Raw genomic sequence first — 17984 nt, forward strand, 5'->3', positions numbered from 1 at the left:
GTTAGATACAGAGTAAAGCTCCCTCTAACCTGCTAATGCATTTGTTCCTATGTGTTGGTCAAGTTTTATGTTTGATGCAGATCAGTGAAGTTGTTAGAAATCAATCTTTGGACCCTGAGAATGATGTGGGTTTTGACATTGTGACGGCCGTCACATCTTGCACTGACGTGCTTCAGGCAGCTGACCTGATTGAGCATGTCCTGAGGCCTTTACCACAGTCAATAAATTGACACTCCCACAGGCTGATAATAGCAGTAGAACCAGTGTAATTCAAGTATGCTCCCCGTAATATGCCACGGGCTCTGTGACATGCACCTGTACAGATGGCATTACAATTTTAAAGTCTGATCTAAAAGACGGCACCTCTGACAGTGCAGCACTCCCTCAGCGCTACACTGGAGAGTCAGCCTGGATCATGCGCTCCATTCCAGCACTGGGCTGAACCCAGTGACTGTCTGACTAAGGCAGGGGAGAGCTACCAATCGAGCCAAGCTGACTCGCCTTTATTTTCCTCACTCAAAGTTACGATTCCCCTCCTGATGTTTGAGTAAATTTATTACTGTAATATTAGTGTCTGTTTCAATAGTACACCATTAATCTCCCAGTAATAAAATCATCCCTGATGTTTCAGCAGCTTTATTACTGTAATATTAGTGCTTGTTTCTAGGCCATCCCTCACCACTGAAATGTTTAAAAAGCAGTCAGCCCCGGGAAATTGGAAATTCTTTGAATACCCGGCAGTCCATCGTTAATTCTCAAGCTAATTACTTATAAAGCGGGGAGTGGAAGAGGGCAGTCGCGGCAGGAATGCAGGACAGTGACGCTGTGTTGAATCCACTGATGGGCTTTCATTCCCACGCAGAATGGCAGCGACCAACTCCTGCTCCCAGGAGATCTGCTCGATCGACTCTTCACAGCCTGACTGGAGAGAGCAGCCCTCTGCAGGAACACACTCCTGCTGCTGCAAAAGGTAGGATGACCAAACTGATGGCTGAATTCTATTCCGAGGGTTAGGCCTCCTTCTTCAAGCTGCTGTCAGTCAGTTTCGGGATCACTGGCTCTGCCTCAGGAGGGGCTGTCCCCGTCCATCATACGGCACCGTCTCCCCGTCGTGTGACCCTCCCCCAGTAATGGTCTCTCTACCAATTCAAAATGAAACATCACACGTGAAAAAGTGTTGCACTCCTGATCTACACCATTATAAATATGGTTTTTTAAAAATTATTCCTGCTTTACTGTCTGTTTACTTCAGCTTCTTTACATCAACAGAAATTTCATCAGACTCGTGGTCCCTGCCGGCCTCATCTCATCTCACCATTCTGAGTGAGGGTAGTGCGAAGGAACGGATCACTCCCAGCGCAAGTACAGCATGGGTTAGATACAGAGTAAAGCTCCCTCTACACTGTCCCATCAAACACTCCCAGGGCAAGTACAGCATGGGTTAGATACAGAGTAAAGCTCCCTCTACACTGTCCCATCAAACACTCCCAGGGCAGGTACAGCATGGGTTAGATACAGAGTAAAGCTCCCTCTACACTGTCCCATCAAACACTCCCAGGGCAGGTACAGCACGGGTTAGATACAGAGTAAAGCTCCCTCTACACTGTCCCATCAAACACTCCCAGGGCAGGTACAGCACGGGTTAGATACAGAGTAAAGCTCCCTCTACACTGTCCCATCAAACACTCCCAGGGCAGGTACAGCACGGGTTAGATACAGAGTATAGCTCCCTCTACACTGTCCCATCAAACACTCCCAGGGCAGGTACAGCACGGGGTTAGATACAGAGTAAAGCTCCCTCTACACTGTCCCATCAAACACTCCCAGGCAGGTACAGCACGGGTTATATACAGAGTAAAGCTCCCTCTACACTGTCTCATCAAACACTCCCAGGGCAGGTACAGCACGGGTTAGATACAGAGTAAAGCTCCCTCTACACTGTCCCATCAAACACTCCCAGGGCAGGTACAGCACGGGTTAGATACAGAGTAAAGCTCCCTCTACACTCTCCCATCAAACACTCCCAGGGCAGGTACAGCACGGGTTAGATACAGAGTAAAGCTCCCTCTACACTGTCCCGTCAAACACTCCCAGGGCAGGTACAGCACGGGTTAGATACAGAGTAAAGCTCCCTCTACACTGTCCCATCAAACACTCCCAGGGCAGGTACTGCACAGGTTAGATACAGAGTAAAGCTCCCTCTACACTGTCCCATCAAACACTCCCAGGGAAGGTACTGCACGGGTTAGAAAAAGAGTAAAGCTCCCTCTGCACTGTCCCATCAAACACTCCCAGGGCAGGTACAGCACGGGTTAGATACAGAGTAAAGCTCCCTCTCCACTGTCCCATCAAACACTCCCAGGGCAGGTACAGCATGGGTTAGATACAGAATAAAGCTCCCTCTACACTGTCCCATCAAACACTCCCAGCGCAGGTACAGCACGGGTTAGATACAGAGTAAATCTCCCTCTACACTGTCCCATCAAACACTCCCAGGGCAGGTACTGCACGGGTTAGATACAGAGTAAAGCTCCCTCTACACTGTCCCATCAAACACTCCCAGGGCAGGTACAGTACGGGTTAGATACAGAGTAAAGCTCCCTCTACACTGTCCCATCAAACACTCCCAGGGCAGGTACAGCACAGGTTAGATACAGAGCAAAGCTCCCTCTACACTGTCCCATCAAACACTCCCAGGGCAGGTACAGCATGAGCTAGATACAGAGTAAAGCTCCCTCTACACTGTCCCGTCAAACACTCCCAGGGCAGGTACAGCACGGGTTAGATACAGAGTGAAGCTCCCTCTACACTGTCCCATCAAACACTCCCAGGGCAGGTACAGCACGGGTTAGATACAGAGTAAAGCTCCCTCTACACTGTCCCATCAAACACTCCCAGGGCAGGTACAGCACAGGTTAAATACAGATTAAAGCTCCCACCACACTGTCCCATCAAACACTCCCAGGGCAGGTACAGCACGGGGTTAGATACAGAGTAAAGCTCCCTCTACACTCTCCCATCAAAAACTCCTAGGGCAGGTACAGCACGGATTAGATACAGAGTAAAGCTCAATCTACACTGTCCCATCAAACACTCCCAGGGCAGGTACAGCATGGGTTAGATACAGAGTAAAGCTCCCTCTACACTGTCCCATCAAACACTCCCAGGGCAGGTACAGCACAGGTTAAATACAGATTAAAGCTCCCACCACACTGTCCCATCAAACACTCCCAGGGCAGGTACAGCACGGGTTAAATACAGAGTAAAGCTCCCTCTACGCTGTCCCATCAAACACTCCCAGGGCAGGTACAGCACGGGTTAAATACAGATTAAAGCTCCCTCTACACTGCCCCATGAAACACTCCCGGCGCAGGTACAGCATGAGCTAGATACAGAGTAAAGCTCCCTCTACACTGTCCCATCAAACACTCCCAGCGCAGGTACAGCACGGGTTAGATACAGAGTAAAGCTCCCTCTACACTGTCCCATCAAACACTCCCAGGGCAGGTACAGCATGGGTTAGATACAGAGTAAAGCTCCCTCTACACTGTCCCATCAAACACTCCCAGGACAGGTACAGTACGTGGTTAGATACAGAGTAAAGCTCCCTCTACGCTCTCGCATCAAAAACTCCTAGGGCAGGTACAGCACGGATTAGATACAGAGTAAAGCTCAATCTACACTGTCCCATCAAACACTCCCAGGGCAGGTACAGCATGGGTTATATACAGAGTAAGGCTCCCTCTGCACTGCCCCATCAAACACTCCCAGGGCAGGTACAGCACGGGTTAGATACAGAGTAAAGCTCCCTCTACACTGTCCCATCAAACACTCCCAGGGCAGGTACTGCACGGGTTAGATACAGAGTAAAGCTCCCTCTACACTGTCCCATCAAACAATCTCAGGGCAGGTACAGCATGGGTTAGATACAGAGTAAAGCTCCCTCTACACTGTCCCATCAGACACTCCCAGGGCAGGTACAGCACGGGTTAGATACAGGGCAAAGCTCCCTCTACACTGTCCCATCAAACACTCCCAGGGCAGGTACTGCACGGGTTAGATACAGAGTAAAGCTCCCTCTACACTGTCCCATCAAAGAATCTCAGGGCAGGTACAGCACGGGTTAGATATGTCTTCGACAGTGCAATGAAGTGGCATGTACTCACCAATAACCTGCTCACTGATGCCCAGTTTGGGTTCCGCCAGGACCACTCGGCTCCAGACCTCATTACAGTCTTGGTCCAAACATGGACAAAAGAGTTGATTTCCAGAGATGAGGTGAGGGTTTCTGCCCTTAACATCAATGCAGCATTTGACCGAGTGTGGCATCAAGGAGCCCTAGTAAAACTGAAGTCAATGGGAATCGGGGGGAAAGCTCTCCACTGGCTGGAGTCATACCTAGTAGAAAGGAAAATGGCTGTGGTTGTTGGAGGCCAATCATCACAGCCCCAGGACATCGCTGCAGGAGTTCCTCAGGGCAGTGTCCTAGGCCCAACCATCTTCAGCTGCTTCATCAATGACCCTCCCTCCAACATAAGGTCAGAAGTGGGGATATTCGCTGATGACTGCACAGTGTTCCATTCCATTCGTAACAGCTCAGATAATGAAGCAGTCCATGCCCGCATGCAGCAAGACCTGGACGACATTCAGGTTTGGGCTGATAAGTGGCAGGTAACATTCGCGCCACACAAGTGCCAGACAATGACTATCTCCAACAAGCAAGAGCAGGTCAGAGGCTCGGTTTCCTGTGGCGAGTGTCTCACCTCCTGACTCCCCAAAGTCTTTCCACCATCTACAAGTCACAAGGCAGGAGTGTGATGGAATACTCTCCACTTGCCTGGATGAGTGCAGCTCCAACAACACTCAAGAAGCTCGACACCATCCAGGACAAAGCAGCCCCCTTGATTGGCACCCCATCCACCCCCTTATACATTCACTCCCTCCACCACCGGCGCACCGTGGCTGCAGTGTTAACCATCTACAAGATGCACTGCAGCAACTCGCCAAGGCTTCTTCGGCAGCACCTCCCAAACCCGCGACCTCTACCACCGAGAAGGACAAGGGCAGCAGGCGCATGGGAACACCACCACCTCCAAGTTCCCCTCCAAGTCACACACCATCCTGACTTGGAAGTATATCGCCGATCCTTCATTGTCGCTGGGTCAAAATCCTGGAACTCCCTCCCTAACAGCACTGTGGGAGTACCTTCACCACACGGACTGCAGCGGTTCAAGAAGGCGGCTCACCACCACCTTCTTGAGGGCAACTAGGAATGGGCAATAAATGCCGGCCTTGCCGGCGATGCCCACATCCCATGAACGAATAAAAAATAACCCGAAGGCGAGCTTGAGGAACCGGAGGCTCTTCCTGCACACGTGGTTATCCAGGAGATGTGGAGTATCCGGGCGTTCCCACACGGCACAGGGTCTCAGCTGTCCCATCATTGTGCTTAAAATTGTATCCACTTGCATCATATGTATGTTTAATTTAATATGCCCTTACTCCCATTTGTTATTTAATTATTTACACAAAGCAGATTTTTATTTAATGCAATTCGGATCCCTTTAATGTTGGTATAGAATCATAGAATGGTTACAGCACAGAAGGAGGCCATTCGGCCCGTCGAGCCAGTGCCGGCTCTCTGCAAGAACACTTCAGCTAGTCCCACTCCCCCGCCCTTTCCCCGTAGCCCTGCAAATGTTTTTCCTTCAGGTACTTATCCAGCTCCCTTTTGAAAACCACGATTGAGTCTGCCTCCACCACCCTTTCAGGCAGTGCATTCCAGATCCTAACCTGTGGTATCTTCTACTTAGTTCATTTTAATTTTATCCCCTTAGATCTAATTAATTACTCTGATTATTCGTTTATTTAGTTATTTACAGAACCATTTGGTTGAAAGCATTGAGCACCTCCTCCCTTTCTGCACTGAATTTCCACTCTCAGTAAATTCCTGTCATCACTCTGTTTCGCCCAATTCTCTTTACTGCAATTTTGATATAATTTTGATATAACGCCGGCGCTGGTGTTTTTATAGAAGGAGGATGGCTCCTGTTTGGCCAAGCTCGCTATTCACCGATAAAATGGCCTCTCGGAAGATTCAGCGCGGTCCGCTTGAGGGAGGCAGAAAGAAAGTGTTCTTGTGTTAATGCCGAGTTGTGTTTCACACCCAGGGAGTTGGAGACCCATCCCTGCTCCCCGAAGACATGCCGCCTCCCAGCAGACTACTGACACTCGCTCTCCAAGGGGAAGCCGGGACCTCGGAGCACACGGTGAGTCAGCGCTGCGGTATTTGCTCTGTCCTGACCGCGGCCTTTGAACAAAAACCCCCGTCCGCCCCGAGTTAAAATCCGGCCAGCAGTCGTGTGGGGAAGTTGCTGGACGCTATCAGCAGAGACAGACGACTCAGCATTTGTTCACGATCGAGCTGATCAAAGGGCATCAGCATGCATTTCAGGAGGAAAAAACAGAAAGACTTGCATTTCTATAGCGCCTTTCACAATCTCAGGACGTCCCAAAGCACTTCACAGCCAATGAAGTACTTTTTGAAGTGTGGTCACTGTTGTAATGTAGGAAATGCAGCAGCCAATTCGCGCACAGCAAGCTCCCACAAACATTAATGTGTTCATCTGTTTATAGTGATGTTGGTTGAGGGATAAATATTGGACCATGACACCAGGGAGAACTCCCCTGCTCCTCTTCAAATAGTGCCATGGATCTTTTACATCCACCCAAGAGAGCAGACGGAGCCTCGGTTTAATATATCATCCGAAAGACGACACCTCTAACAGTGTAGCACTCCCTCAGTACTGCCCCTCCGACAGTGCGGCGCTCCCTCAGTACTGCCCCTCCGACAGTGCGGCGCTCCCTCAGTACCGCCCCTCCGACAGTGTGGCGCTCCCTCAATACTGCCCCTCCGACAGTGCGGTGCTCCCTCAGTACTGCCTCTCCGACAGTGCGGCGCTCCCTCAGTACTGCCCCGCCGACAGTGCGGCGCTCCCTCAGTACTGCCCCTCCGACAGTGCGGCGCTCCCTCAATACTGCCCCTCCGACAGCGCGGCGCTCCCTCAATACTGCCCCTCCGACAGTGTGGCGCTCCCTCAATACTGCCCCTCCGACAGTGCGGCGCTCCCTCAGTACTGCCCCTCCGACAGTGCGGCGCTCCCTCAGTACTGCCCCTCCGACAGTGCGGCGCTCCCTCAATACTGCCCCTCCGACAGTGCGGCGCTCCCTCAGTACTGCCCCTCCGACAGTGCGGCGCTCCCTCAGTACTGCCCCTCCGACAGTGCGGTGCTCCCTCAGCACTGCCCCTCCGACAGTGCGGCGCTCCCTCAGTACTGCCCCTCCGACAGTGCGGTGCTCCCTCAGCACTGCCCCTCCGACAGTGCGGCGCTCCCTCAGCACTGCCCCTCCGACAGTGCGGCGCTCCCTCAGCACTGCCCCTCCGACAGTGCGGCGCTCCCTCTGCAGTGCACTGGGAGTGTCAGCCTGGATAATGAGCTCAGGTCTCTGGAGTGGACTTGAACCCACAACCTTCTGACTCAGAGGCTAGGGTGCTGCCCACTGAGCCAGGGTTGACACTGGGTAGGTCTTGTCTGAGTATTCTAGTTACATTTTTTGAGAAGGTCACCAGCAGGTTGGATAGGGGGTATTTTCTATATGGACTTCCAGAAGGCATTTGATAAGGTTCCGCAGAAGAAATTATTACCAAAAATGAGACCACATGGAATTGGAGACTCGAGGAACAGCACCTCATCTTCCGATTAGGCACTTTACAGCCTTCCGGACTCAATATCGAGTTCAACAACTTCAGATCATAACCTTGGCCCCGATTTTATTTTTATATATTTTTTATTCACACTTGGTTTGTGCCTTTTCCTCTTTCTCTCTCCCACATGGCAGCTGTCTCTCACTCTGCCAGCGCATTTCACACTTCATCTAGAGCCATCCTTTGTCTCTTTACCTGTCCTATTACCATCTCGTCTCGCCTTGAATATCTCTTCATGTCTCCTCACCCCTCCCTGACCTCCCCTTTGTTCTTTCATCCCCTCCCCCATTTCCCAGCCCCCAAACTTGCTTTTTCATCCGTTTCATTTCCTGCTTTTTTCTCAGTTCTGACGAAGGGTTTCGACCTGAAACGTTGACTCGGTTTCTCTCTCCACGGATGTTGCCTGGCCTGCTGAGTTTTTCCAGCGTTTTCTGTTGTTATTTTGGAATTGGAGACTACCTTGTAACATGGGTCGGGTTGGAGACAGTGAGTAGGGATAAAGGGAACATTCTCTGATTGGCGGGATGTGACAAGTGGTGTTCCCTGGGGATCTGTACTGGGGATACATCGGCAGAAGGAAGATTCTGCTGAATTTTTCCTCATTAGGGTTAAGGGAGATTATTTTGCTGAAATCGTTGGCAGCAGGGGCAGGTGGGGGGAGGATTACTGGATTGTAAATTACATAAATCCCCGGTTTCACGACTCTTACCCAAGAGGCCACTGGTTCAGACTCCCGCTGGTTCAGTCAGCGGCTGGTCTGTAACATTTCGACGAGCCCCATTGTAATCGAAAGCAAAATACTGCGGATGCTGGAAATCTGAAATACAGACAGAAAATGCTGGAAACACTCAGCGGGTCAGGCAGCGTCTGCGGAGAGAGAAACAGAATCAACGTTTCAGCTCGATCACCCTTCGTCAGAGCTGCTCGGAGATGTTCGAGATTAACAGGTTTTAAACAAGTACAGAGCCGGGGAAAAGAACAAAAAGGGAAGGTCTGTGATAGGGTGGAGGGCCGGAGTGATTAAATGGCAAAAGGGAGGATGGTACAAGGCAAAAGGTATGAGATCATGAGTTAAGTGTAGAAACAAGAGGTGGGCCCAGAGGAGGTGCAAATGATTATCCTCAGAATAGCAGATGAAGGAAGCATGGGAACTTTGACAATGAGGAGAATGCTCCCTGGCCCGGGAATGCGATTGTAATCAGTTGGTCACGTAATCTTTTCAGATACTGGTATAATGGCCCAGAAATTCGGGTCTCCACGGGTGAGTACGCACGGGGTACTCACGCGTAGGCCCAACGAAAGTGCCGGTTTCGTGCATGCACTGCGCATGCGCGGGAAACCGACACTTCCGTTCCCCTGAAAGAAGGGGTTGAGAGGTGGAACGCGTGCGCCGGAGAGGCAGCGCGTGTGCAACGAACTAATGTTTTTTTCCAGGTTTCTCCGGGAGGGTAAGTCTCCAGCAGTTACACTTTAAAAAGCAGTCGCAAGGCCTGCTTTTCACAAGGTAAGTGGTGAATTAATTAAAATTAAAACATTTTTTCCACAGGTTTATTATTTTAAAATACTTTAAAGAAAGGTAAGTTTATTTTTAGCCCCGTTAGAAAATAAAATTAATATTTTCAAAAATTTAAATTATTGTTTAAAATAGTTACTTCATGTAATTTATAGTTATTTAAAAAATTTGATGTTAAAAAAAAAAATTATTTGAAGATTTAGTGATGTTTTGGGGCTTATAGTATTTATTGGTTTGACAGCTCTACCTGTCAAATCTATGAATACAGATTCCCTGCTACCATTGGCTCCCCATGGCCCACGTGATCCCAGGGGACGCATCGAACTAACTGCGCCCCTGGGATACGCAAGCACTGCACGCCGGCAGTTGGAGGAGGCCCAGGATCGGAATCCCACGCGGGCCCACAGCTCAACGGCCGGCGCGCTAGGTAAGTGCAGGTCGGGGGCTTACACCCGCGGGAAGCCCCCAACCCGAATTTCTGGGCCAATATCTTTAGAGTATTGAGACCACTATTCAATTCAATTCAAATCGCTTTATTGGCATGACAAGGTACATGCTATGTTGCAAAAGCATCGAAAAACATTCATGGTTGTACACAAAAATACAGATCTATCCATACAGTGTATAAACAGATATATCCCTGAGTGTATAAATATACATTCATATAATTTGTATGTACTCTTTTCTTATATTTAACCCTTTTAATGTGTGATACATTGTATGAACTGTAGAGCTGATACAATGACGTTCTCTGATAGGCATTCCAGTCGTTGGTCGTGATACGCTAAAAGAAAAGACTCACATTTCTCCAGCGCCTTTCACAGCCTCGGGACGTCCAAAAGCGCTTCACAGCCAAAGAGGTACTTTTTTGAAGTGTGGTCGCTGTTGTAATTTAGGGAAACACGGCAGCCAATTTGCGCACAGCAAGCTCCCACAAACAGCAATGAGATAATGACCAGATCATCTGTTTCAGTGATGTTGATTGAGGGATAAATATTGGGCCAGGAAAGAAGAGAGGGCAGAGAGAGAGAGAGAGAGAAAAAATTGGAGACAATCCCTAGTCTTACGCTTGGCCTGAAATGCTCATTCAATATTTCTAACCCATGTTGGGTTTTCTTAAAAGGGCACTTGAAAAAAAAAAAGAGATACAGGCAACAAACCACAGCTTTAAAAAGAATATCTACATTAAAAACATTTCTAACACTAATACAAAATTCAAACTTTCGTTGTTGTGAACAATCCACAGCAACAATGAACACTTCACTTGGTGGGGTTTGGGGGGAAATTAAACACAAAACAAGTGCTCGGAATTCGGCACCATCGTGATGCTGCAAGTCAACAGAACTCTGAAATGTATCCATCCCCCTCCGCTCTCCTCCGCTCCTGACGGTGTCGATTACACGCCGAGGTACGATATCCATCCCCCTCCGCTCTCCTCCCCTCCTGACGGTGTCGATTACGCGCCGAGGTACGATATCCATCCCCCCTCCGCTCTCCTCCCCTCCTGACGATGTTGATTATGTACCGAGGTACGATATCCATCCCCCTCCGCTCTCCTCCCCTCCTGACGATGTCGATTACACGCCGAGGTACGATATCCATCCCCCTCCGCTCTCCTCCCCTCCTGACGGTGTCGATTACGCGCCGAGGTACGATATCCATCCCCCCTCCGCTTTCCTCCGCTCCTGACGGTGTTGATTATGTACCGAGGTACGATATCCATCCCCCCTCCGCTCTCCTCTGCTCCTGACGGTGTCGATTACCTGCCGAGGTACGATATCCATCCCCCCTCCGCTCTCCTCCGCTCCTGACGGTGTCGATTACACGCCGAGGTACGATATCGATCCCCCCTCCGCTCTCCTCCGCTCCTGACGGTGTCGATTACACGCCGAGGTACGATATCCATCCCCCTCCGCTCTCCTCCCCTCCTGATGGTGTCAATTACACGCCGAGGTACGATATCCATCCCCCCTCCGCTCTCCTCCGCCCCTGACGGTGTCGATTACACGCCGAGGTACGATATCCATCCCCCCTCCGCTCTCCTCCGCTCCTGACAGTGTCGATTACACGCCGAGGTACGATATCCATCCCCCCTCCGCTCTCCTCCCCTCCTGACGGTGTCGATTACACGCCGAGGTACGATATCCATCCCCCCTCCGCTCTCCTCCGCTCCTGACAGTGTCGATTACACGCCGAGGTACGATATCCATCCCCCCTCCGCTCTCCTCCCCTCCTGACGGTGTCGATTACACGCCGAGGTACGATATCCATCCCCCCTCCGCTCTCCTCCGCCCCTGACGGTGTCGATTACGCGCCGAGGTACGATATCCATCCCCCCCCCGCTCTCCTCCGCCCCTGACGGTGTCGATTACACGCCGAGGTACGATATCCATCCCCCCTCCGCTCTCCTCCGCCCCTGACGGTGTCGATTACGTGCCGAGGTACGATATCCATCCCCCCTCCGCTCTCTGCTCCTGACGGTGTCGATTACGCGCCGAGGTACGATATCCATCCCCCCTCCGCTCTCCTCCGCTCCTGACGGAGTTGATTACGCGCCGAGGTACGATATCCATCCCCCTCCGCTCTCCTCCGCTCCTGACGGTGTTGATTACACGCCGAGGTACGATATCCATCCCCCCTCCGCTCTCCTCTGCTCCTGACGGTGTCGATTACACGCCGAGGTACGATATCCATCCCCCCTCCGCTCTCCTCCGCTTCTGACGGTATCGATTACACGCCGCGGTACGATATCCATCCCCCCTCCGCTCTCCTCCGCCCCTGACGGTGTCGATTACGTGCCGAGGTACGATATCCATCCCCCCTCCGCTCTCCTCCGCTCCTGACGGTGTCGATTACGCGCCAAGGTACGATATCCATCCCCCCTCCGCTCCTGACGGTGTTGATTACGTGCCGAGGTACGGTATCCATCCCCCCTCCGCTCCTGACGGTGTCGATTACACGCCGAGGTACGATATCCATCCCCCCTCCGCTCTCCTCCGCTCCTGACGGTGTCGATTACACGCCGAGGTACGATATCCATCCCCCCTCTGCTCTCCTCCGCTCCTGACGTGGTCGATTACACGCCGAGGTACGATATCCATCCCCCCTCCGCTCTCCTCCGCTCCTGACGGTGTCGATTGCACGCCGAGGTACGATATTCATCCCCCTCCGCTCTCCTCCGCTCCTGACGGTGTCGATTACGTGCCGAGGTACGATATCCATCCCCCCTCCGCTCTCCTCCCCTCCTGACGGTGTCGATTACACGCCGAGGTACGATATCCATCCCCCCTCCGCTCTCCTCCGCTCCTGACGGTGTCGATTACACGCCGAGGTACGATATCCATCCCCCCTCCGCTCTCCTCCCCTCCTGACGGTGTCGATTACGCGCCGAGGTACGATATCACAATTCACAATTCACAATTCAAATCGCTTTATTGGCATGATAAGGTACATCTTATGTTGCCAAAGCATCAAAATACATTTATGGTTGAACACATAAACGCGGTTCCATTCATACAGTGTATAAACAGGTATATCCCTGAGTTTATAAATATACATTCGCCTTGTTTATATATACTCTTGTCTTAGTTTACTGGTTGTCCCTCTGTTCATGGCAAGCTGTAACATAGTGTGCCGCCAGTGTTACACAGCTTCTCTCCTCTCCCAGTAGGAATGGGAGTTCTTGGTTGTCATTCAGATTTCTGAATTCAGGGCATATTTGTGAGAATTTTTGGTAGAAATTCTCCCTGATGCCCTGATATTTTCCACAGGCTGTGAGGAAGTGCATCTCTGTCTCAACTACTCCCTGACTGCAATGAGAGCATATCCTGTCTTCTCTTGGCAGCCTGGTCTGCCTGTGTCTGCCTTTTTCGATCGCTAGGCTATGTTCGCTAAGTCTGTACCTTGTCAAGGTTCTTCTCAGTTTGTTATCCTTTACCATGGTCAGGTAATCAGCTATGTTGTATTGTCTGTTTAGGGCCAAGTAGCAATTGAGTTTGCTTCGGGTTTTTGTTGTTTCTGCCCAATATGTCAGATATTTTTCCTTTTGCTTAGCGACGATTGTGTTGGGTCGAATACTTTGTGTTACCCTGTCACTGTCCTGGGACTGGTTATTGTTAGTATTGTTAGTAGTTACTTCACTGAGTCCCAGGACTAGTTGACTGAGGGTATTCTTCTTTATGGTCAGCTCTTGGCATTTCAGGGCGTCGTAGTGATAGCATTGGGGGTTGCTCATTTGTAGGTGATTCCAAAATTTGGAATCCCCCTCCGCTCTCCTCCACTCCTGACGGTGTCGATTACGCACCAAGGTACGATATCCATCCCCCCTCCGCTCTCCTCCGCTCCTGACGGTGTTGATTACACGCCGAGGTACGATATCCATCCCCCTCCGCTCTCCTCCGCTCCTGACGGTGTCGATTACACGCCGAGGTACGATATCCATCCCCCCTCCGCTCTCCTCTGCTCCTGACGGTGTCGATTACGTGCCGAGGTACGACATCCATCCCCCCTCCGCTCTCCTCCGCTCCTGACGGTGTCGATTATGCGCCGAGGTGTGATATCCATCCCCCCTCCGCTCTCCTCCGCTCCTGACGGTGTCCATTACACGCCGAGGTACGATATCCATCCCCCCTCCGCTCTCCTCCCCTCCTGACGGTGTCGATTAGACGCCGAGGTACGATATCCATCCCCCTCCGCTCTCCTCCGCTCCTGACGGTGTCGATTACGTGCCGAGGTACGATATCCATCCCCCCTCCGCTCTCCTCCGCTCCTGACGGTGTCGATTACGCGCCGAGGTACGATATCCATCCCCCCTCCGCTCTCCTCCACTCCTGACGGTGTCGATTACGTGCCGAGGTACGATATCCATCCCCCCTCCGCTCTCCTCCGCTCCTGACGGTGTCGATTCCGTGCCGAGGTACGATATCCATCCCCCCTCCGCTCTCCTCCCCTCCTGACGGTGTCGATTACACGCCGAGGTACGATATCCATCCCCCCTCCGCTCTCCTCCGCCCCTGATGGTGTCGATTACACGCCGAGGTACGATATCCATCCCCCCTCCGCTCTCCTCCACTCCTGACGGTGTCGATTACGTGCCGAGGTACGATATCCATCCCCCCTCCGCTCTCCTCCGCTCCTGACGGTGTCGATTCCGTGCCGAGGTACGATATCCATCCCCCCTCCGCTCTCCTCCGCTCCTGACGGTGTCGATTACACGCCGAGGTACGATATCCATCCCCCTCCGCTCTCCTCCGCTCCTGACGGTGTCGATTACACGCCGAGGTACGATATCCATCCCCCTCCGCTCTCCTCCGCTCCTGACGGTGTCGATTACACGCCGAGGTACGATATCCATCCCCCCTCCGCTCTCCTCCCCTCCTGACGGTGTTGATTACACGCCGAGGTACGATATCCATCCCCCTCCGCTCTCCTCCCCTCCTGACGGTGTCGATTACACGCCGAGGTACGATATCCATCCCCCCTCCGCTCTCCTCCGCTCCTGACGGTGTCGATTACACGCCGAGGTACGATATCCATCCCCCTCCGCTCTCCTCCGCTCCTGACGGTGTCGATTACACGCCGAGGTACGATATCCATCCCCCCTCCGCTCTCCTCCCCTCCTGACGGTGTCGATTACACGCCGAGGTACGATATCCATCCTCCTCCGCTCCTGACGGTGTCGAGTACACGCTGAGGTACGATATCCATCCCCCCTCCGCTCTCCTCCCCTCCTGACGGTGTCGATTACACACCGAGGTACGATATCCATCCCCCCTCCGCTCTCCTCCCCTCCTGACGGTGTCGATTACACGTCGAGGTACGATATCCATCCCCCCTCCGCTCTCCTCCCCTCCTGACGGTGTCGATTACACGTCGAGGTACGATATCCATCCCCCTCCGCTCTCCTCCCCTCCTGACGGTGTTGATTACACGCCGAGGTACGATATCCATCCCCCCTCCGCTCTCCTCCCCTCCTGACGGTGTCGATTACACGCCGAGGTACGATATCCATCCCCCCTCCGCTCTCCTCCGCTCCTGACGGTGTCGATTACACGCCGAGGTACGATATCCATCCTCCTCCGCTCCTGACGGTGTCGATTACACGCTGAGGTACGATATCCATCCCCCCTCCGCTCTCCTCCGCTCCTGACGGTGTCGATTACACGCCGAGGTACGATATCCATCCCCCTCCGCTCTCCTCCCCTCCTGACGGTGTTGATTACACGCCGAGGTACGATATCCATCCCCCCTCCGCTCTCCTCCCCTCCTGACGGTGTCGATTACACGCCGAGGTACGATATCCATCCCCCTCCGCTCTCCTCCCCTCCTGACGGTGTCGATTACACGCCGAGGTACGATATCCATCCCTCCTCCGCTCTCCTCCGCTCCTGACGGTGTCGATTACACGCCGAGGTACGATATCCATCCCTCCTCCGCTCTCCTCCGCTCCTGACGGTGTCGATTACACGCCGAGGTACGATATCCATCCCCCCTCCGCTCTCCTCCCCTCCTGACAGTGTCGATTACACGCCGAGGTACGATATCCATCCCTCCTCCGCTCTCCTCCGCTCCTGACGGTGTCGATTACACGCCGAGGTACGATATCCATCCCCCTCCGCTCTCCTCCGCTCCTGACGGTGTCGATTACACGCCGAGGTACGATATCCATCCCCCCTCCGCTCTCCTCCGCTCCTGACGGTGTCGATTACACGCCGAGGTACGATATCCATCCCCCCTCCGCTCTCCTCCACTCCTGACGGTGTCGATTACACGCCGAGGTACGATATCCATCCCCCTCCGCTCTCCTCCGCTCCTGACGGTGTCGATTACACGCCGAGGTACGATATCCATCCCCCCTCCGCTCTCCTCCCCTCCTGACGGTGTCGATTACACGCCGAGGTACGATATCCATCCCCCCTCCGCTCTCCTCCACTCCTGACGGTGTCGATTACACGCCGAGGTACGATATCCATCCCCCCTCCGCTCTCCTCCCCTCCTGACGGTGTCGATTACACGCCGAGGTACGATATCCATCCCCCTCCGCTCTCCTCCCCTCCTGACGGTGTCGATTACACGCCGAGGTACGATATCCATCCCCCTCCGCTCTCCTCCCCTCCTGACGGTGTCGATTACACGCCGAGGTACGATATCCATCCCCCTCCACTCTCCTCCCCTCCTGACGGTGTCGATTACACGCCGAGGTACGATATCCATCCCCCTCCGCTCTCCTCCCCTCCTGACGGTGTTGATTACACGCCGAGGTACGATATCCATCCCCCTCCGCTCTCCTCCCCTCCTGACGGTGTTGATTACACGCCGAGGTACGATATCCATCCCCCCTCCGCTCTCCTCCCCTCCTGACGGTGTCGATTACGTGCCGAGGTACGATATCCATCCTCCTCCGCTCTCCTCCGCTCCTGACGGTGTCGATTACACGCCGAGGTACGATATCCATCCCCCTCCGCTCTCCTCCGCTCCTGACGGTGTCGATTACGTGCCGAGGTACGATATCCATTCCCCCTCCGCTCTCCTCCCCTCCTGACGGTGTCGATTACACGCCGAGTTACGATATCCATCCCCCTCCGCTCTCCTCCGCTCCTGACGGTGTCGATTACGTGCCGAGGTACGATATCCATCCCCCTCCGCTCTCCTCCACTCCTGACGGTGTTGATTACACACCAAGGTACGATATCCATCCCCCCTCCACTCTCCTCCGCTCCTGACGGTGTCGATTACACGCCGAGGTACGATATCCATCCCCCCTCCGCTCTCCTCCGCTCCTGACGGTGTTGATTACGCACCGAGGTACGATATCCATCCCCCCTCCGCTCTCCTCCGCTCCTGACGGTGTCCATTACACGCCGAGGTACGATATCCATCCCCCCTCCGCTCTTCTCTGCTCCTGACGGTGTCGATTACACGCTGAGGTACGATATCCATCCCCCCTCCGCTCTCCTCCGCTCCTGACGGTGTCGATTACACGCCGAGGTACGATATCCATCCCCCCTCCGCTCTCCTCCGCTCCTGACGGTGTTGATTACGCGCCGAGGTACGATATCCATCCCCCCTCCGCTCTCCTCTGCTCCTGACGGCGTCGATTACACGCCGAGGTACGATATCCATCCCCCTCCGCTCTCCTCCGCTCCTGACGGTGTCGATTACGCGCCGAGGTACGATATCCATCCCCCTCCGCTCTCCTCCGCCCCTGACGGTGTCGATTACGCGCCGAGGTATGATATCCATCCCCCCTCCGCTCTCCTCCGCCCCTGACAGTGTCGATTACGCGCCGAGGTATGATATCCATCCCCCCTCCGCTCTCCTCCGCTCCTGACGGTGTCGATTACGCGCCGAGGTACGATATCCATCCCCCCTCCGCTCTCCTCCGCTCCTGACGGTGTCGATTATGCACCGAGGTACGATATCCATCCCCCCTCCGCTCTCCTCCGCTCCTGACGGTGTCGATTATGCACCGAGGTACGATATCCATCCCCCCTCCGCTCTCCTCCGCTCCTGACGGTGTCGATTACGCGCTGAGGTACGATTCCAGCGGGAGGTGGTGGGTCACCCTCGGGTATTTCTCCCAAGCCCCCACTCTTCAGGCCCGAGTTGTGATCATCGATCTCGCGAAGGCTGCTGATGTTTGGGCGGATGTCACAACAGAGGCCGTCCATGGGCAATTTCCAGCACATAAAGCTACTGGTTGTTGAA

General features: G+C 53.3%; 1 protein-coding gene and 1 long non-coding RNA gene across 2 annotated transcripts in view; both read left to right on the forward strand.

Annotated features, from left to right (window-relative positions):
* Positions 1-19: 19 nt before the first annotated feature.
* LOC147123822 (uncharacterized) lies at positions 20-10442 on the forward strand. Its single transcript, XR_015080590.1, has 3 exons — positions 20-970; positions 6171-6269; positions 10037-10442. It is a non-coding gene; the product is annotated as an uncharacterized LOC147123822 (long non-coding RNA).
* A 346-nt stretch (positions 10443-10788) lies between these two features.
* Positions 10789-17984, forward strand: part of LOC147123823 (apolipoprotein L6-like) — an 89403-nt gene continuing 82207 nt past the window's right edge. The window contains exon 1 of the mRNA XM_085967303.1: positions 10789-10807. Coding sequence (XP_085823429.1) covers positions 10789-10807 — 19 coding nt within the window. The remainder of the gene's footprint in view (positions 10808-17984) is intronic.

This window comes from Somniosus microcephalus, chromosome 2 (assembly GCF_052327205.1).
Source record: "Somniosus microcephalus isolate GS21.2 chromosome 2, FLI_Smic_1.0, whole genome shotgun sequence".
NCBI classification, from domain to species: Eukaryota; Metazoa; Chordata; class Chondrichthyes; order Squaliformes; family Somniosidae; genus Somniosus; species Somniosus microcephalus.